The 20,904-nt window shown below is 45.8% G+C and overlaps 1 protein-coding gene across 1 annotated transcript in view; it reads left to right on the top strand.

The window, feature by feature from the left end:
* Positions 1–20,904, top strand: part of UBASH3B (ubiquitin associated and SH3 domain containing B) — a 104,515-nt gene that overhangs the window by 64,367 nt on the left and 19,244 nt on the right. Inside the window, exons 4-8 of the mRNA XM_050921955.1 lie at positions 1,031–1,229; positions 5,810–5,979; positions 6,882–7,090; positions 16,289–16,424; positions 19,369–19,489. Coding sequence (XP_050777912.1) covers positions 1,031–1,229; positions 5,810–5,979; positions 6,882–7,090; positions 16,289–16,424; positions 19,369–19,489 — 835 coding nt within the window. The remainder of the gene's footprint in view (positions 1–1,030; positions 1,230–5,809; positions 5,980–6,881; positions 7,091–16,288; positions 16,425–19,368; positions 19,490–20,904) is intronic.

Below are 20,904 nucleotides of genomic sequence, written 5' to 3'. Positions count from 1 at the left end.
ATATTTCATACTGTGTTAATGTTAAAGCTGTACTCCTGCTGTGTTTTCTTTGTCATTGTATTTGACTAGATAAGAATGGCTATGGTAAAAGTTCTGAAAAATAAAATAGAAGAGCAAGACACCTGACATATCTCTTCTAGAAATCATAAGAAAGAGATCGGGGATTAGGTCTTCCTCCTAGAGAGTCGCTAACTTTGAAAGGCTACTAAGTTGATGGAAACAAGATAATCACTGGTGCAGGCCTGGCTTGACCTGAGTAATTAGATATGGATGAGGCTTTATGAGACAAGATTAGAGAGGTAAATGGATCAGCAGTCTGGAAACAGAATGTCTAAAATAAAGGGGAACACCCAGGGAACCATTTACAATGGACAAGGTAACAATGGATAAGATAAGCCTGGAACCTAAGCTGAGGTAAAGAGTAAGCTGTGTATGGACAGTGCATGCCGTCCTGGGATTGGTTCCTATAAAGTGACCAAGCCAATCCCAAAACGTGTAATGTAATGTATAGTAAATGCAATGTAATGGTAAACATATGTAAAGGAAGAGGTTTTCCCTGTAATTTTAGGTGTTTGGTAAGCCTACGCCAACCCCCTATTTTTGAATCTAATCAACTCAACATAGCTTTGCTGTATGCCAAATAAAGGAGCCTGAGTGACAAGATGAGAGATGAGCTGAGTTCTTGGGGAACCAAATGGAAAAGGTCTCAGGGGAACCCCAATAACTAGGCCACGCAACAAATGCAACAGGAGACTGAATATCTCTGAAGTTGGTTAGCCAAAACATTTGAATGCAAATCCATGGAAGAGTTTTTGTTGTTTTCACCCAACTCTTGCTTCTTTCATTTTGTTTGAGGTGTATGCTAGTTCCTTACATTCTTCTACTTTGATGAAAGTCCAAGGTGTAAAACCATTCAGGTCCATCACCCTGAACCATTCCTTTCTTCTCTGAGTACACTCCAAGGGTATATATGGTCCCGCTGAATGAATTCCTGACCCCTAAGGAACATTTGTCCTGCTTCCATTGGCAGTGTGAAGACAGCAAGATTGATGCCCTCAATGAAGCCCTGCAGGCAACAGTGATGCGATGGAAATGCAAATTCCCTGCTCCCCTGCCTTTAGAACTCTACACGTCTTCGAACTTCATTGGGCTTTTCGTCAAGGAGGACAGCGCTGAGGTCCTCAAGAAGTTTGCGGCGGACTTTGCTACAGAAGCTGCATCTAAAGTGGGTGAGTACCAGGAAAGAAATGTCAAAGGCAGCTATAGGGGCTCCAAGTGTTGTAGCTTGACTAGTGCCAAATATTCCTGGTATGTCGTAGTAAAATGCACCCACTGTGCTACCAAAGTCTTGCCAGAAGGTCCTGATAGAAACTTCAGATGGGCTGTTTGGGAATCAGAGTCCAATCCTTGAGGGAGAAATGCCCACACCACAACTGGCCTCCTTGTTAGCAGTCTAGACTGGGTGGAGAAGAGAGACTGGACTGTTTTCCCTCAGAAGTAGTCTTTTCCAAATCAGGGTTGAGGCACTTTTAGTGGGGCAGTGTCACTCCCTGCACAGTATCCCTTCTGTGGTAAATAGAAAGGGCCAGAGTCTCAGCTGGTGTAAACTGGTAAAACTCCACCCAAGTCACCAGCTGAGGATCTGACACTAAATAAATTCATTTGATTCCCAAGACTGGTCCTCACACTAAATGTACCCTCCCCAAAACATGCTCTTCTTACAATTGCATTCCCCTTCTGTCAAGGAATTTCATTCATTCAGGGTAATAAAGGATGCCCTTTTAAGTAAGTGATCATTAAAACGAATAGCTGATTTTTTCCAGTGAATAACTGTAGTGTAATCCAAGATGCCAGAGACTAGGATATATGCTTTATTTAGCCTATCACTTATCCTGTAATGGCTGTTTCAAAGGGCATCGTTTTCATGGCAGCACACTAACCGTCGTCTTTGGTAGGCTTGACATTTTATAATGACTAGCCAATGACAAAACACTAGGCTAACAGGAGGCACACTGAGAAAGATGTTTTTTTTTTAATGCTGTCCATAGAAAAGCAGTGACATCTATATATGTAGCTAGAGCATGAGTTGGGAGTAAGGACTCCTGAATTCTATTCTCGACTCTGAGGGGAGAGATGTAAGGAATACCCTCCCCAATACAGGAAGGTAATTAGTCCAGTGACATCAGTAAGACTACTTGTGCTTAAAGTTAGTCAGGCGCCCAAGTGTCTTGCTGAATCAGGAGCCTAGTTAGTGTCTGTGTTATCTACCCTCCTGGCACCCTCCGTGCAATTGTATTGCCCAGTTTGGTGCATGGTCTGGGAAGGTGGGAATGTTGCCTTCTTTGAAGTATTCAGCCTTGGTCACTGTCGGAGATAGGACACTAGATGGCCCATTGTTCTGCTTTGCTTTAGTGATTCCTATGTTCTTAGGTGCCCCAGAGAGTATTTCAGATGCAAAAGTTTTGATGCCATTCAGAAATAGGGCTTTCAAGCTCAGGGAAGTAATGTTGGATTTTTAAGCAAGGCTCCAGGGCTAGGAGGACAAGAGAGGAATACCCCACCAGGTGTTCTGGGGTTTCAGTGTCTCCTCACAGAACTTATTGTTTTCAATTCAAAGAGCACATCACATTTGCTCTGAAGTGTTATCTCCTGGAAGGGAAGTTGACATTTGACAGTTCTTTAACCTTTCAAACAGATATTTTGTCTATGAGGCTAGAATTTCCTGCTCAGCTCACTACCTCAAGCTGCGCTGGCACAAGCTTTTTCCCCACCAAGGACAGAAAGTGCGTTTAGTTTTCTTACAGCATTTCCGCTTCCCGGAAGCAAGCCCAGCTCTATGTGAAGATGTGTAAAATACCTCAACAACCAAAGGGAAACCCCTTTCAGCCTTTGTACATCCAGAGGAAATTCACCACATCGTGTTGGGGACCAGATTCTCTGGCCTGCTTACCATCACTTAGCTAATGCAAAGGCAGAGGAAACCTGCCCTAATCCTCTGCTGGAGTGTCCCATGGCATATGGGAGTGGCCAGCAGGCACAGAACCAGCAAAACTGACTCTGGGACCTTCTTGCCCTGGTGCAGGGAGCATGACAGGGGAATGGAGTGGGAGTGGCCACAGCTCAATGTGCTCTGGCAATCCCAGGCCACTATACAGCCTCTGAGGGAACAGCCACAAGGTTGAAGCAGAGCATTAGAGAGCTGTAACCAGCACCCTACCATCCCACCCTCCCCACCCCTGCTGCACCCAGCATAAACTGGACACAGCAAAAGATGCTCCTAGATTTTCATAGGCTTACATCACCTGGGTTAAAATATATCAGAACAGCAGTTCCGTACATATGGGGGAGGGGGAGGGATTAGAACTTCTCACTCTCAGGAGTATGTTGCTGCTGGTCCAGCACCCCATAGTGGCAGGTAGCAGAGCTGCAAGCCCCCATCCAGAAATCAGAACAGCCGCCATTTAGGTGCTATAGTTAAACCGGGTCGCCCAGAGGGGGGGCAAGTGGGGCAATTTGCCCCAGGGCCCCACGAACCACTCCGGGTTTTTGGCGGCACTTCAGCCACGGGCCCTTCACTCACTCCGGGTCTTCGGTGGCGGGTCCTTCAGTGCAGCGGAAGACTTGGAGCGAGTAAAGGGCCCGCCGCTGAAGTGCTGCCGAAGCCTTGGAGTGCCGCCCGATGAGTACAAGTGCCGCAAGCAGCAGAAAGATTAAAAAAAACAAAACGTGATCAGCAGCACTTAGGATGCTCTGCCACTGCCGCTTCCGCTTCATTCTTCGGCGGCAGTTCGGCGGCGGGTCCTTCCCTCCGAGAGGGACCCGCCACTGAATTGCTGCCGAAGACCCAGCCCTGCCCCAGGCCCCCTGAATCTTCTGGGCAGCTCTGTAGTTAAAACAACAACAACAAAGTAGATATTCTTGGCCTTCTAGAATGCAGGCTGTCCTGAGTCCCCAGGAGTTTCACCTGACAGTGACCTAGAGACACACTCACTTTCAGGAGATGGAGGAAATGGCTGTAAGCGTTAAACATCTGCTTTTTTTTTTGAGCATGCTAACGCAGCAAGAATGGCTGCCCTCACTGCTTCTAGTCCAATCAGAAAAAGGAACAAGCACCAACAATCTCAAGGCAGCCTGTTCCCATGAGATTTGTTCCCTCTTAGACCAAATATTCCTCTGAGCTAATTCTTAAGGGTGCATTGCTAGCACACTGCTATGTCGCATACCCACATTCGATGTCCCAGGCCCTTTTCAGAGATCACACCTGTAATGTGTCCTTTTTTGCTGAATAAGAGAGATTCAAATGGGTTGGGCAAGCACCTGATATTTTGGGTTTGGAACCAAGTCTCCAAATGTCTGCCATTTTGTCTGTCCCTATTTTTTAGATGTGGTTTAATCAGGAAAAATAAGTTATTTTTACAATTTATTCCAATTGAACAGTTCTGTTTATTATGATTTATATAAAACATAAGAATGGCCAGACTGGGTCAGACCAAAGGTCCATCTAGCCTAGTATCCTGTCTGCCAAAAGTTGCCAATGCCAGGTGCCCCAGAGAGAATGAACCACCAGGTAATCATCAAGTGACCCATCCTCTGTCGCTCAATCCCAGTTTCTGGCATTTCCTCATTTCTTCACCTGTTTGTTCACCTCTTTTAATCCCTTCATTATGTAGGTTCTCTCAGTAGCTTCACCTCTTATCCTGGGAGTACCCGTCAACTCACCTCAAACTCTGTTTGACTCATTTTAAAATACTTCAGCATTGTGGGTGAAGCCCTGACCTCACTGAAGTCTATGGCAAAATTCCTATTGACTTCAGTGAAGCCAGGACGTCAAGCTGTGTTAATCTGAATATTTCAACTTCAACGTGAACTAACATTCCCCCAGGTTTGTGTTCTCCACTTGTGAGAGGAAAAAAGGCACAGAGCAGGTGGTTATGTGTGTGGTGGGGGGGAAATGTAAGGGATGCATAAGATGAAAGACAGAACAGATAGAAAATACAGAGTGGAGAGACCAGGAAAGAAAAATATCTAGTGTGGGGAAATTAAAAAAGAAAAAACAAACCACTGACTGTTTTTCAGAAGTATTGAGCACCCATGTCAGAGGCAGCCAAATAGGAGTTTGAGAGTGCTCATCACCTTTGAGCATCAGACCTGCACCATATGCAGGAGCCCTCTCTGACCAGCCTATTTCTGGAGAGATCGTCAACCCCTTAGGTAGGGGGAAAGGCTGCCCTTTGAAAAACGTCATTTTCTAGCTAATCAAAACAGCCTTGCAAACCCAAACGGTTTTAAAACATCAGGAATTCCTACCTCTCAATCAAAAATATAAGTTTTCTGAACTCAAAATTGAGATTTAAAAGTTTGGCAAGTATTTCAAGTGTGAACCTGGGACCTCCACAGCTAAAAGCATGAGCCTCTGTAGTTTGAGCCAAAGGACTGCTAAACCCTGGAGCTACAGGCAGTCACAGATTCGTCACCTCTGTACATCAGGCACACAGGCTGGGGAAGCGTAACGCAGACTCAACAGGCAGTGGGTTATACAAGATTTCATGAAGCACCCCATCCTCCCTGGTACCAAATGCTCCTTTAATCTAGTTCCTAAGGGTCAGATTCAGGTCAATGGTGCATTACCAGTGTGCAGCGCTATAGATTTGATTTCAAAGATCAGACTGCCATTTGTCTTTGCTTTGCTAACTGAAAGGTTTTGCTCAATTCTTCTGCACTAATGGGGTGAATGCCTTTGAAAATGGAGCAGAAGTCTGCTGTTCAGTGTGACAGTTGCTTGCTGTTGATCACAACTTTCTCATTTCAGATGTACATGTAGAACCCCATAAGAAACAGCTGCATGTGACATTGGCCTACCACTTCCAAACCAGCCACTTGCCCACGCTGGAGAAATTAGCACAGAACATTGACGTCAAACTAGGATGCGATTGGGTCGCTGCAATCTTCTCTCGAGATATAAGATTTGCTAACCACGAGGTAATTTTTGGAGTTCATCATAGTTTGAAAAAAAGCAATCAAATATAATTGCAGTTGGCTGCTGTTGATTTGCCTTTACATTTTGTTTTCTTAATGTCCTCATAAAGAGCAGAATACCATGAGTTCAAATGTATTAGCCCAGCGACAAAGGGTCATTGCCCCACTTTCAAAGCCATTAAAGAGTGAGGAAGAAAAATGCTTTTTTAACCAGAAAGTAAACACATAGAAGATGATCCTTGGAAACCTTGTGTGTGTAAATACCAAGTCCCCAGTTCAACTGTAGACCAAAGCACATGTTTAACTTTTAAGCACTTCAGTAGGCCCAAGTCAACAGGATGCTTCAAGTTAAGCACCTGCTTAAATTTTTTACTGAATTGGAGAACAAGGAAGGGGAGAGATTATTTAGGATGGCACAAGGAGCACCATGACTAGGAGCAAGGGGATGAAAGGGGCAAATGGAAACTGAATACTGAAAACTTCACAACAATGAGGATTGAATACTTTCCGATGGGATGTGGCAGACAGCAGATTCTAAAGATGTTTTTTGTAGATTTATAAGGCCAGAAGGAACCATTGTAATCTTCTGACCTCCTGTTAAAAACTAGACTGGATAAGGCACTAGGACTAGGTAATACAATGCAGAAAGCTGAGACTGCAGCAGTTGGAATGTGGAACTGGGTGATCTCACAAGGCTCTTCCCTCTTTAATGCCTATCGTTTATTTCTATATTCTCCTTTGCTCTCTCTTTTACTGGTGTAAGAAGGGTTAATTATCTAGTTGGGAGAAGGTAGTAGGCAGCAGGGGAGAGGCATATGCGAGTTCATTCCCTCAGCCTTCTCGCATGCCCCAGGATTCTCTAATGCCCTTCTCACATGCTTTCTCTTTCTCCTCCATCTCCCCAGACACTGCAAGTGATCTATCCCTACATCCCACAGAATGACGATGAGCTTGAGCTGGTTCCAGGGGATTTCATTTTTATGTCCCCGGTGGAGCAAACCAGCACCAGCGAGGGGTGGATTTATGGCACTTCCCTAGCGACCGGCTGTTCTGGGCTGTTGCCTGAGAATTACATCACGAAGGCAGACGAGTGTGGGACCTGGGTGTTTCATGGGTAAGCAATGCTCAGGTCGGTTTCTGGCCACAGGAAGCGACAGTAGAATTCAGCTAGTGCAAATAGTACAGTAGACAAGGTCTCTCTTTGTCACTGATGTTGGAAGGAACATACAGCCACAGAAACACTAACCTGAACAAAAGGAAAGGCAGGCTCTATTCCCTCTTCATGGGACCAGCAACTCAACATAACTACTCAGGGTGTTCCAACAATGTTATTCAAAGGGTTACCACCAACTATTACAGGGCCAGAGGTAGATGGCAGCCGTAAAGGCACATCCTTGCAATAAGAGGGGTGGGGAATTATCAGGTGTGCTGTCCCATAAAGAAGTTCTCAGTGGCAAGACCAGGAGAATGAGCCATAGTGTTCCTTGTAGCTCCCTTTGTAATGGAATGATACAGAGCGCGCATTCCATCTCTCTGGGGAGGTTAGCGCCATTGTGTGTGATGCCTGAGTATAAGGACCAAGGGTTGGGTTAGATTTCCCAAGGTATTTAGGCAGATAGCTGCTTAGTGGGATTAACTCCCATTGAAACCAATGCCTGTCTGCATCTGTCTGGAAAATCTGGCCCTTTGTGACGAGCCCTTGCATGGCAACACAAGATGAGGGAGGGGAGAAAAGGAAAGCATCTTCCTGCCACTATCCCCCTAGCAGGGCATTGCACCTGCAGAATCCAAGCCACAATCTGGCCTCCAACCTTTAAATTTTTGATGGGGGAAGTTGCAACATTTTTGGGAGGAAGTTGCAAACCAAGTGTAGGCATGCCTTATTTAAAACTTCAATGGACACACAAGACTTTTGGGGAAAGACGGGTAGGGTGGGAGAGTTAACAAGCCAGTGCTGGTCAGGGTGTTAGCACAAGAGAGCCAGTAACACGAAACTGATTAGGAACAAAAAAGGAAACTGACCAAAGAAATCTCCAAGTTGATTGAAATGCAAGAATCAAAACAACAGAAAGGTTCCTGATGCTTTTTGTTTGTTTTTTCACCCTTTCAGTTTTAGTCACATACGGTGCAGTTAGAAACAGATATACGCCCAATGGCTAGTTTCATTTTGCAGCTTTGAACCAACATATCAATGCAAATGACTACTACACCTTGCACACAGGACCTGAATTCCCCCAAACCCAAAGGCCACATTCTCTCAGGTGGGCACCAACATACAACTGCAAAACAGAAGGGCTCATATTTTGCAGGTGTCTGTCATGTTGCTCTAATCCGTACTTTACCAAGTTCTCCCCATGAGACAAGGGCTGCTGACACATGGTTTCCACATTTCAGTAAGATGGGGCAAACCTTTCTAGATCTCTGTGCAGGTATTTACATGGTATCCCCCCATCCCTCTAATATCACCATACCTCCCAAGTAGTTATGAAGTCATCTTCACAACACCCCCATGAGTGGAGGAAACATATCTGGTAATCAAGCCACAGAGCAGTGAGGTGATTTGACCAAGGTTAATCAGAAAGTCGGTGTCCGAGGTGAGAATGTCGCACACAGTCTAGTGCCCTAACAAGACCATTCTTTCTCCACTAATGACTGCAATGGGTTTATCATCTGCGTTTGCACACTGACACTATTCTCTAGCAAGCTGGCCTATTTTATTCTGAAATCTACATTTTTCCTCAAGGTTCCTGGAGGAGTTTTGAGCCTGGGCACCATACATTAAAAAAATAATATTATTATATTACAGTAACTAAAAGGGAAGCAAACAATTGGCAATTCCAGCAGTTCTTTGTCTCCAGGAAAGAGAAGAAAGGAAATGCTCCTTTCCTTGATTACCATAAAAGAATATAAATAACGAATCAAAGCAGGCAATATGGAGCATTTATCAAAAACATTCTTACTTACTCAGAAACAGACTGATTTTACATAACAGATTCCCACAGTGCATATTAGGTAATAAAGTGCCATTTAGAAGAAAGCAAACTTAGGACAAGTTAAGCTCAACTCCCAAACTGCAGCCTAATGCAATGTACAGCAGACCGGATTTTCATAATAATTGGAAAGGCTCTAAGCATTCAGATTATCTTTTCAGGCACACAGGCCCTGGGTTTCAGCATTGCCAATGAAAGTGAACATAGATAGAAATACTCATGGCAATACTTGGGAAAAAATGGCAACCCAGTTCACTGAGTTATGATCCATGCGTCAGGCATTCAGAGGCGCTCAGGTTCCAAGGGGTTTGAAACAGGTGGCATGTCGATGGAACTGGGGTTCACGCAAGAATACTGGGCAGTCCTGGAGCTGGATAAAAGTGATAATGGCAGTGAATATTTTCCTGCTGATCACAATAAACATACTTTGTGGTCATATAGCCTGTACTATCCCAAATGGATGCCGAAGTGCCTTCAACAAATTCCTTCTACACACCATCAGTGAAAAGTAGCCATTGCTAGGGTGTTAGCCAACATCCTGGTAGATAGCCAGCTGCACCACACAGCAATCAGGAGAGGACAAATTTTAACCTAGGACATCGAAGCAAGCCCCATGTCCTACAAAATAGGATCATTAGTGTCCAGGCATAACCTGACTTTTGAAGGTCTCCTCTGAAAGACCCTTCCCTCTTTTCCTCCCCTCCCTTACTCTGCCAATATAGTCAATGACAAAAGCTGGAAGAGACTGATTCAGCTCTGCAGGACTTGCATTTTATTAATTATTATTAATTAATGTATTTATATCATGGTAGTGCATCGGAGCCCTTGTCACAGACCAGGACCCCATTGTCCTAGGTGCTGTACAAGCACAGAACAAAAAGATGGTCCCCTGCCCCAAAGAGCTCACAATTTTCTATAGAGTCCACTGCAGAGTTCCGTAGAACACTAGGCCACCCCTTCTGCCTAAGGACAGCAGGCCTGGCTAGTTTGCCTAATAAAGTGCAATAGGATGTGCTTACAGCAGGCCAGCTGGGCTGTGTAATGGGAGGCTCCGTGGATGGAAGCTTCTCCATGCCCAAAGGCTGCAGAATGACAGTGGGATCACTTCTTAGCTGCCAGGGCAGCAATTCCTGAGGACCTCTCTGCCCCATGGTTGGGGACCCCTTCCCCCCTCCCACAGCCCTGTAAAATTGTGGCATGTCCACGGGCAGTGGGTATCGAAGGTCAGGGGAGGCTAAGCCTCCTTAAACCCAGGCTGCGGCCCGACCCACGTTCTTCCCTGGAGCCCCGCCCTCACTCCCCCTCTCTCCTGAAGCCGACAGGGGCTGAGCTCCAGCTGGTGGCCTGGAACTTGGGGCAGGGCCGATGCTCCCACACGAGTTTTACACCAAGGTCACACCAGCGACTTTGGGAGTGACGGCCAATTTTACACTAGCATAAAGGAGATGGTGAAGTAGTGGGGATGCTCACCCAGGATTCAAAAAACCCAGGCTCAATGCCTTGTTCCGCCGACATCCCATGTGACCCTGGGCAAACCACTTAGTCTTTATGTGTCTCACTTCCCTTATCTGTACAATGAAGATAATAGCACTTCCGCACCTCACAGGAGGCGAATGCATTCAAACTTAGGCGGTGGCAATGCTCAGATACAACAGGAGCCATATAAGAACCAAAGAAATAACGGAATCGGGCTCCTTTGGTTTTGCTTTAACATGTTTTGCTGGTGTGCCCCCCAGAGTAAGGAATGTAGAAGAAAGCTTGGAGTTAGCAATAAATGTAACTTAATGGCTGTTCTGTTACCCACACCACAGCATGTCTGAATCACACAGAGGAGGACAACATAGGAAATAAGGACCACATTCCTCATGTGCTGTGAATTGGTCTAGCTCAACAGACCTCAGTGAAGCTACCCTGATTTACACCAGCTCAGGGTCTGGCCATAAGTACTGCCATAACAAAGTGCTTCCCATCCTGACTTATTTAAAGACTTAGGTCCTTTCCTTGTAACAGTGCTATTGTGCTGTAACAACTTGGAACCAATTTAAGCCACACCCCAAAAGAATAACTGGTCCCAAGTCCTTTCTGGAGGAGAGCTGTCTGCAGGCTATTCCCTAAGCACCCGTTCGTCTCTGTGAATTACTGCACTGCCAACTCAGAGGCAGAAACTCCCTGCCCGCAGCAGCGTCTGGAGACTGGAAGGGAAGTGGGAAACCCAGCAGAGCTAGTTATAGGCAGCTTCCCACAGGAGCCACAAAACCAGACACTCAGCACTGTGGGTCTCTCTCATATGTGAACTTAAAGGGACAGGACTGTAGAAACCCGCCCATTGTCGATCTGTGGACTCAGACCAGCTCAAGGGGAGGCTGCTGAAGCTGGAGGCTTTGGTAGGTGCTTGAGCTGCTTGGCTGGAGAGGTTTATCTTGTTTGCAGAGGCAGAAGTACTCTCCTCACCCAGCCTCATACCAGTTGCTCTTGCAAATTGCTGCATTAGATAATACACGGCTGCCTATTTCTGCTCTCGCTTATAGGGCCAAAGCCACTCCTGACTTCCTTCAACAAGCCAGATTTGGCACAAGGTCCAGGAGGATAGAGAAGAAATCCTCAATTCCCAAGCCACACTCAGTCACCACTTGGGCTTCAGTAGCCCCTTGCACTCCTGCAGTCCCATTCTACAGCTTGCAGCGGCTGGTGGATAAACTGGCTGTTGCTCCCATCTCCTCTAAACTCCAGTGAGTGGGGACATTCAGGGAACATTCCCTTTCCCCTCCCACCTCCTCCAAAAGCCTGTAGGGGATTTACTTTCAGCAAAACTGGTAGACACCCCTTTGGCCAGCCTTTCCTCAGATCCTGCGCCGTCCTTCCATGGCTATATAGGAAAGGGCACACTTTGCCTCCATGGAAGACTCAACACTGCTGGCAGCAACGTTGTGGGGAAGGCAAGGAGAATAATTGCCTCACCCAGAACACATTGGATATTTTTATCTAGGGTCTTCCAAATAATGAGCTATATGTGGAAGATGACTAACGTGAATGGCCTCGAGTGGTTTCTATTTTCGAGTCACCAGCAGAGCAAGGGAGACAGTGGCAAAGTCAGATTTATGGCACTTCTCCAGCCACAAGATATTGGAGGTTGCAGAGAGGTTCGCTTCTGCCTCATCGCAATTCTGCCCCTTTCCTAGCATCCATGAATGGATGCAACTATGTTGCATGAACTTTAAGGAGGGATAGGTGGAGACACAGCGTCTAAGAAGCGATGGAGCAATTGCTCGGAGATAAAGGGAAAACAGGAGACTAGACAAGTCACTTTCCATCCACCTGGGTCAGCATCTTTCCACACTATCAAATGACTGAGGCAGTGGGATATAAATGCTGCTGCTGGCAATTGTCAAGGGTTGAGAAAGGACCAGGAATATGCCAGCTGCACACTGCTGCCCATTCCCATGGGGTCTTGGCTGTGCCTTTTGTCAGCACGGCCACTGTGGTGTTCAGCACAAAGGGCAAGAAGCTATGGCTTGACAGTCACTTTGAAGGGGATCAGAGTAGGCTCCAGTATGGAGATTTCCCGTACCCTACAGTTTAGGGGATATTCATGTCAGTTTCAGGGCAACTGCACTTGTATTCCCCCTCTGTGGTCCACTCAACACATGCCACCGAGGCTTCACCTCTCTTAGGCAGAGACTTGCGTCTCTCTCCCTCCTGACTAGGATGTTAAGGCTGCACAGTTCCTTACCTATATTGTGATATTCCCAGCAAGCCAGACTGCTTAAACAGGCCAGTGTCTGTGCTTTGCTTTCTCTCTCAAAGTTATGAACAGTATAATTGCCAGCAATTATAAGTCACAATACAATTCTTTCTAGGCAAGCAGATTAATTTTTAAGATGAAAGCATCACAAGGAAAACTTTTAAAAAACCAATATAAGAATCTACACACATGCTAAAAAGTTTTCCAGGGGTCATGCCTTCCCCAGCCTTGGGCTCTGGTAGGTGTCAGTCTTTCAAAACCCACAACTAGATTTTTCCCCTGTTTACTAGTTGATAACAGTCTCAGATTCTGAGAACCTCGACTGGGCAGTTCAGCCATTTCTTTATGTGATGGGGGCCTTTGATCTCCAACCTCCAGAAACAGCTCATTAGCGGACAATGACTCAGCTCCTCAGGGCATAGCTTCAAAAGGCTGCGTTTTTGCACAACTGGAGATAAGGAATTTTTGTTAACCTTTCCCTAGGTATTTCTGAGGAAATCCAATTCATACTTATTGTCCCCAAGGTCCATTCTTGTCTGGCACATTTTCAATATAGTCCTTTGAACTTTCCCAAGACTCACATCACATCCCCCTCTCCTGTCCAGAGAGTTTACATACAATCCCAGCCCACCATAATACAGAAACTTTGCATTTAATACAATTGACCCTGAAGATACTTAAACTTAATTCATAAGGTCTCTCACGGATATTGCAAGATTATTGCCTTATCTGTCACAATTCAGAGCCAAACTTTTGGTTCAGATTATCATCATTAAGATAGGGGTCAGTTGCAAAATTGGATCTGGCTTTCAACCTCATGCATGGTGTGACCTTCCTGAGCTTATCTGTATGCCGCTGCCTTGCATCTCTGTAAGTCTCAAAAAAAAAAAAATAAGAAAAGGCCTTCTGCTATGCTGCTTAGAAATTGAATATTATTCTTCCATCTTCCCTAATCTCTGTCTCATTATCTCTCCTCTCTTCAACTGTGAGCTCCTGAGAGCAGGGACAATTCCTTGTGTATTTTGAAAGTACCCAACACTTGGTGGGAGCTACTGTAAATTATAGTAATAATAATAATAATCCTTGCCTTCCTCCTGGCAAGTTCCAGAGTGTTCTGAGCTGGGATTTCTACTTCAAGTATCAGAGAAGTAGCTGTGTTAGTCTGTATCCGCAAAAAGAATAGGAGTACTTGTCTCCAAGGTGCCACAAGTAGTCCTATTCTTACTTCAAGTATGAAGAGTGTGTGAAGGAGAAGGCAGTCTCATGACAGTCTCAAGACTCCACCCCAGAACAGCTCCCTGGCTTCTGTTGCTCAGGTTGTGCAGAGGGGCCTTTCGGTGGGCTATGAGGATGCTGTGATTCTGGACAGAGAATGATTCTATTGTCTATAGATTCTTTCACCATGCTCACCATCTTAATATCTGGGCACCTTCCAGTCCCACATTGCAGCCCACGCTCCTCTTGTTAAGGGGTTTCTCGGGGGCACCCAAGTGTAGTGTCCTGCCTGTAACCCTATACCTTGCCCCATTGGTACATCCAAATATTTATTTTTCTCATAAGGTAAGGGCACATTAGCACCAAGGACATGATACTTTTTATTGCTTGCTGGCCGCAATGATATGATCTGCTGGCAGATCGCCTACTGGCAAACACAGGCAGCCTGTTTTCTTTCATTGATAGAGACTAGCAAAAAGCCCCTCGGAGCAAGTCAAGAGTCTTCTCCTGACATATTTAAAGCAATTAATCCAAGTGCAAAGAGAAGGTGGATATTTCCGTGTCAAAGCAAATGACGGCACACATTAGCCTACGAGTTATTCTTAACGACTAAGAAAATGCACAACGCAGCAAGATTCACTGCAATCAATAGAGGGTTGGTTGAATTTTTGTAATTGCCTGTTTTAATTTACTCCCGAGGATGTTGGCGTAAGCCCTTGAACATCTCTCTGCAATGGCTTTATTCTGAGTGTGCCTCATTTGATTAGCATATTTAATGAAAAAGAAAAAGGAAGTGATCTAGTCTCTAAGTTTGCACCATATCTTGTAAGTAGGGAGATAGACTCTCTTAAGGAGAGGGCAGAATTCATCCCTTTTCTCTCATGCCAGTTGTAAAACTGATGTAAACTCTATTGACTTAAATGCAGTCACTGACAATTTACGCTGGTATAATTCAGATGAGAATCATGTCTAAGATCTTGGCTACTGTTATTGTTTACATGTTATCCTTTTGCTTGCAAGTATCAAAATTGGATATTCCAGTGATATTCATTATATCCATCTGTAATGGCCCCTTAAAAGCAACCTGATGCACTGGCAAGTTAGTGTCTATATAATATGATTTCAGAATTGTCACTCTGCCTGCGTGCCACACTGAAGCCTAGAACATTGAGTCAGTGTAAAGCGATGGAAACAGCTACAAACGTGGCTGGGAGATCTTTCTGCTTAGAATATCACCATGTTTAATCATGACCAGGAGTCGTGATCTGTTACCATCCAAAGTTAAAGTTCTCAGCCACTTTGACTTTACGAATTATACCCGTGCAGCTACAGTAAGACACATATCCATGCCATGTCACGGCCTAGATCATTGTGATATCAGAAGTAACTCAACCAATTACCAATCTTAATCTACAGCTAATTTGCATGCAACAATTTCATTGGTTGTAAAAGGAAGACTGCACACATGGTAGATTACTTGGCCCAACTGCCACACCCACGTGACCACATGGGTTAACATGATACACTGCAGTAGCACCTAAGGGTCATGACCAGGTTGGGCCCCATTGTGCTAGGGATTCTGTAATCATATAGTAAACGACAGCTCATGCCCCAAAGTTTGGGGCTTAGGACCCATTTGAAAGACCTGTTGCGACCTGGTAAACAGCTTTAGTACAAAAAAATGCGAGTTACTAAATATTTCTTACCCACGATATATGTTACCCACATTAATGCCACAAGCATTAAATAAGTACAGCATGCCGATCCTGTGGTGGTGGCTACAGCTCCTGTCCCATGGGGTGGCTGGATATAGCTCCCCACTCTGGACATTGTGGTCTCTAGGGTTGCAGTGCCACTCGCTCAAGTTTGGCCTGGCCAGCCCCCTTTTATGAGAGAGGGTCGGCTGGGTCAAACCTGAGTGGAGCCCCAATCCCATGCACCAGGTCTCAACGCCCAGAGCAGGGAGCTGAGCCCAGCCAGATCCACGGGACTGGAGCCACAGGAGATGCTGCTGTTAGGGGAGTGTGACACGGGCTCTGCAACAGCTCCCCCACAGGGCCTCCAGCCACCCTTTGACAGAAACCAATTTCCTCACTGGACCTCCCTTGCAGCCCTTGGGAACATTCTGTTGACCCAGTTTGGGGCGGCGACCTATGGGTTAAGAAACCACGTCTCTAATGAACTGTAGATTTCTTTGGGGCTGTCCTTACTCTGCACATGTACAGCACCAAGCACATACTGGAATACAAATAATAATAAAACCACTTATTGCCCTGTCTCAGGCTCTGGGAACATCCTGGCACAACTCTGAGGACAAGAAGTCATAGGAATATTTTCTAAGCACGCGTCTCTTTATTTGTGGCAGATCTTACTCGATTCTGAGTACCAGTTCTTCCCCATCCCCTCTAACCTTCAATGACGGAGCTCTGGAAAGAAGACAGCAAGAAGATCAAGGCCCTGGGGACACAGGGCCACTCACGATCATCTGCCAGACAATGCACGTAAGGATTCATGACACTGTGAATAACACAGCTAAATACAACCAAATTGTTGTAATATTAACTAGTAATACAATCAGTATACTAGTTAATATTACTAGTTAATTAGTAATTAGTTACATTAATTAGTGATTTTTAATTAGGGCACCTAGAGCCTTGGGTAGACCTCTTTATATTATTTAAATTTAAATTAACATTCATAAATAGGGAATGTCCCCATCATACCAGCTTTACATCCCTTGCAACTGAGCAATTTCTGGTTCAATGCATATTAAGGACTAAGGCAGTGGTTCTCTCAACCTGTTTTATACTGTGACCCCATTTAACAGCAGCAAATAGTTTCAGGACTTTCCACTTTCCATGTAGCCCAGGGGTGGGCAAACTTTTTGGCCCAATGGCCACATCTGGGTGGGTAAATTGTATGCAGGGCCATGAATGTAGGGCTGGGGCAGGGGGTTGGGGTGCGTAGGAGGGGGTGCAATGTGCAGAAAGGGTCTCAGGGCAAGGGGTTGGGGTGCAGGAAGAGTGTAGGGTTCAGGATGGGGCACAGAGCAGGAGGCTGGGGTACAGAGTGCTGCAGGGGTCTCAGGGCAGGGGGTTGGGGTTCAGAAGGGGTGCATCATGGGGATCAAGGCAGGGGGCTAGCAGGCTCAGGGCAGGGGTTGGGGTGCAGGAGAGGTTTGGGCTCTGGCCCGGCGCCGCTTACTTCAAGTGGCTCCAGGGTGGCAGCAGTGTGCAGCAGGGCTAAGGCAGGCTCCTTGCCTGCCCTGGCCCTGCACCACTCCCAGAAGTGGCCAGCATGTCCGGCAGCAGCTCCTGGAGGTGGAGTGGGGCAGGTGGCTCCGCCGCACACTGCCCTCGCCTGCAGGTACCACCCTCGAAGCTTCCATTGGCCGCGGTTCCCCATTCCCAACCAATGCGAGCTGCAGGGGGTGGTGCCAGCTGGCGAAGGCAGCGCACGGAGTCTTCTGCAAGGACATGGTGCTGACCATTTCTGGGAGCAGTGCAGGGCCTGCCTTAGCCCGCTGTGCCATGGGGCTAGCAATCCCGCAGGCCAGATTGAAAGCCCTGACAGGCCAGATCTGGGTGCCCTCCCCCTGATCTAGCCACACACCAGGAATGCTGGTCACGTCCCTCAGACTTCTTTGCCACCCCGAGATTGGGAAATCAAATTAAAGCAGGGTGGTCCTGGAGGTGAATTGTATAGAAAACATGGCAAGGCAGGAGTCACAGCCTATTTCAAAATATAGGTGGGCTTGCCCACAAGGACTCAGTGACCTAAGGACTGGTAACAGACTAGGAAGTCATTTGCTACTAAGCTGTCTGTTGGAATCCAGCCTAGCGCTGGAAAGCCGTTAGCACATGGGTATGTCTACACTGCATTTAAAAACCAAGGCTGGCCTGTGCCAGCTGATATTGGGCTCAGGCTGAGGGACTGTTTAACTTTGGTATAGACATTCAGGCCTGGGCTGGAGCCCGGGCTCTCAGACCCTCTGAGATGGAAGGGTCCCAGAGTTCAGGCTGGAGCCCAATCCTGAATGTCTACACCACAATTACACAACCCCTTACCTGAGCCCGAGACAGCTGGCCCAGACCAGCTGCCAGTGTCTAACAGCAGTGTAGACATACCCTTAGTGCTCAGCAGAAGGGTCCCCACAGACAGTGTGCAGCATGCTGCAGCACTATAAATATATGTCCCAGCTTGCTGGCTTCCAAGACAAGCCCTTAGAATCAGATGGCTGTTTGCTGGTATATATTGAATGAGTTGCTTTCGGCCCTGCTCCCAGTGGACAGCTTTCCATGGCACAAAGCTGCCACCAGTGTTGACAGAAATGCAAAGAACTGAATGCAGGGGAGAGGGAGGCAGAAACTGAACTGTGGAGATGGTCAGGAAGGAGACACTTGGGGTAATGTGGGGGGAATCTTGCACTACCACTGCCTGTGCTATACGTGTTCTGTGGATGAAATGTCTCTCTCTCTCCAAAGATGTCAATGAAGCAGCATGTTTATTTTAAAATATTCAGAAGCATCCCTCACCCCTCCCAGTAGCTAAAGGGTCACCCTGTCAAGACCAGAGGGGCCTAAACGTTAGATTGACCAGCTTTGCAATTGGTTTGTAGTATCCGCACACAACATTGTGCCATCTTCCCATTCTGCCTGTCTGCTCTCTTTTTGCCAGAGTAATGAAACTTAAGAAGCTTTCACTGTGCTAGTGAAACTCGCTCCCCATACTTGGCACTGGAATCTAGTCTCACTTAGGGTACATCAGGCACTGTTAAAGTAAACCCAGGTGAACAGGTTCTGCATGGTTTTAATGACAAATCTCCAGCAGCTAGTTTCACACCAACAGCTCATTCTCTACATCTGATTTGACTGTGCTGTGCTGGGGAGCTCAGGTTACAATTCTCTGCTGGCTTTAAGGGGACATTACAGATCCCAAGCTCTGAAGATAACATCTGTCCTCAGAATACCTATGGAACAAGGATACATAAGGCCTTCTTCTTTCATGTACACCACATTTACACTAATATAACTCACCTCAACTGATCACTCTCGTTAAAGTGTGTATGGTAACACCCATTGTTTCATGTTCTCTGTGTATGTATATACACACACACAGAGAACATATATATATATCTTCTTACTGTATTTTCCACTACATGCATCTGATGAAGTGGGCTGTAGCCCACGAAAGCTTATGCGGAAATAAATGTGTTAGTCTCTAAAGGTGCCACAAGTACTTCTGTTCTTTTTGCGGCTACGAAGACTAACGTGGCTGCTACTCTGAAAACTGATATAAATGATTTACTTCAGTGAAGTGACCAATGCCCCTTGTTCATACTAGGATTAATTCAAGAGTCAGGTCCTTACTCTTAAATAAATTGGAACTAAGAAAAAGGCACTTGGATTCTGACCATGGCCAAACTTCCTGTCACTTTGCTTTCAGCCCCTGAGAGTAACCAGCCAGCCAGGGCTTCAAAAACGATGTCTTTTTGTCTGCCGGCATGGGGAGAGAATGGATGTTGTGTTTGGAAAGTACTGGTTGTCCCAGTGTTTTGATGCCAAAGGTGAGTCAGTTGCTGCAGGATCGATTAATCCCTAGCTTTTGGGGTAGAGTGGGGGTAACCACACAAGAAAAGTTTAAGTGGATTGTCTCCTGGGCAAACTCCGCTGGAACATAACTCATAGTGGAAGGCTGACTGAGATACTATTTTAACAGCACTCTGAAGTGGTTAGGGACTGTGTGAAATACTAACAGATCTGTTTCTTTTCTGCAGTCTTGAATTAGGCCTTTGATTAAGTAGCATTGTATCATAGTGGGGTTAGGCACACAGTGGAGCTAACCCATCCACATCCATATTAATCTGTGGCTGCAGCCACTGCAAACTACCAAGCTGGGGTGGAGATGTGGTGGATGAATACCATGCTTGACCACATTGGTCTGCCCTGCAGGTGGGGTGGGAAATCATCTGAATAAAAGACCTCATTGAAACAATAAAACCTCTCCATAATCATTCTTATTTGTAAGCTAAAGCCATTCCTACACCAGGGATTTGCCCTGATTCTAGCCATTGGCAATCCACCCGTGGGGGCCCAGTGCAAACTCTTAGGGCATGTCTACACTTACCTCTGGAGCGATCAATCTAGCAGGGGTCAATTTATCGCATCTAGTGAATGCGTGATAAATCGACCGCTGAGCGCTCTCCCATCAACTCTGGTACTCCACCGGAGCAAGAAGCATAGGCAAGTCGACAGGGGAGCGTCAGCAGTCGATCTACCACAGTGAAGACACCGCGGTAAGTAGCTCTAAGTATGTTGACTTCAGTTATGCTATTTTCATAGCTGAAGTTGTGTAACTTAGACTGATTTAGCTCCACCCAGCCACAACCAGTGTAGACCAGGCCTAAGTGCAGACAGACAAAGCCACTCTTTGCACTGGTAGCTCTTAATCCTAACTGAAACCAGGGTAAATGGCATGAGAGCACATCACGGCTTAGAACGGTTTGCCTTGTCTACGCTAGGATTTGCAGCAATGCCATTAGCTGGTGAGTGATGGCTAAAATTGAGGCAACTCCTCAATATAGACAAAGCCTTAGTATTCCTGATGGTAATTAGTTATCCACAGTAATTCCAGGAATAGTTAGTACTTGAGGTGGTTGGGATTTTTTCCAATTAATTTTTTCTTTCCATCAGAACATGTCGATTCATTGAAACCAATCCTGTTTGCGGGAAAGGGTCAGCTCTACCTTTTGAAAAAAGTTTGGAAAAAAACTTGAACATGTCAAAACCTCCCGTTCCTGACATTTTTGAAACAAAAAAAAAATCATCTCCATTTTTTGGTTTCAAATTACTTTTCATGTAGAAAATTTAACAAAATATAGTTTAAAATATTAAAATTTAAAAAGGTCCAAAATAAAATCCAACATTTTGGCCCAAACTGAAATTGTTCTCAGATTGCCACGGAAATCCTGAAAATGTTCAT

Source organism: Gopherus flavomarginatus, chromosome 13 (genome assembly GCF_025201925.1).
Source record: "Gopherus flavomarginatus isolate rGopFla2 chromosome 13, rGopFla2.mat.asm, whole genome shotgun sequence".
In the NCBI taxonomy this organism is placed as follows: Eukaryota; Metazoa; Chordata; order Testudines; family Testudinidae; genus Gopherus; species Gopherus flavomarginatus.
The sequence above is the reverse complement of the archived record's forward strand: the minus strand, read 5'-3'. Positions and strand labels throughout refer to the sequence as shown.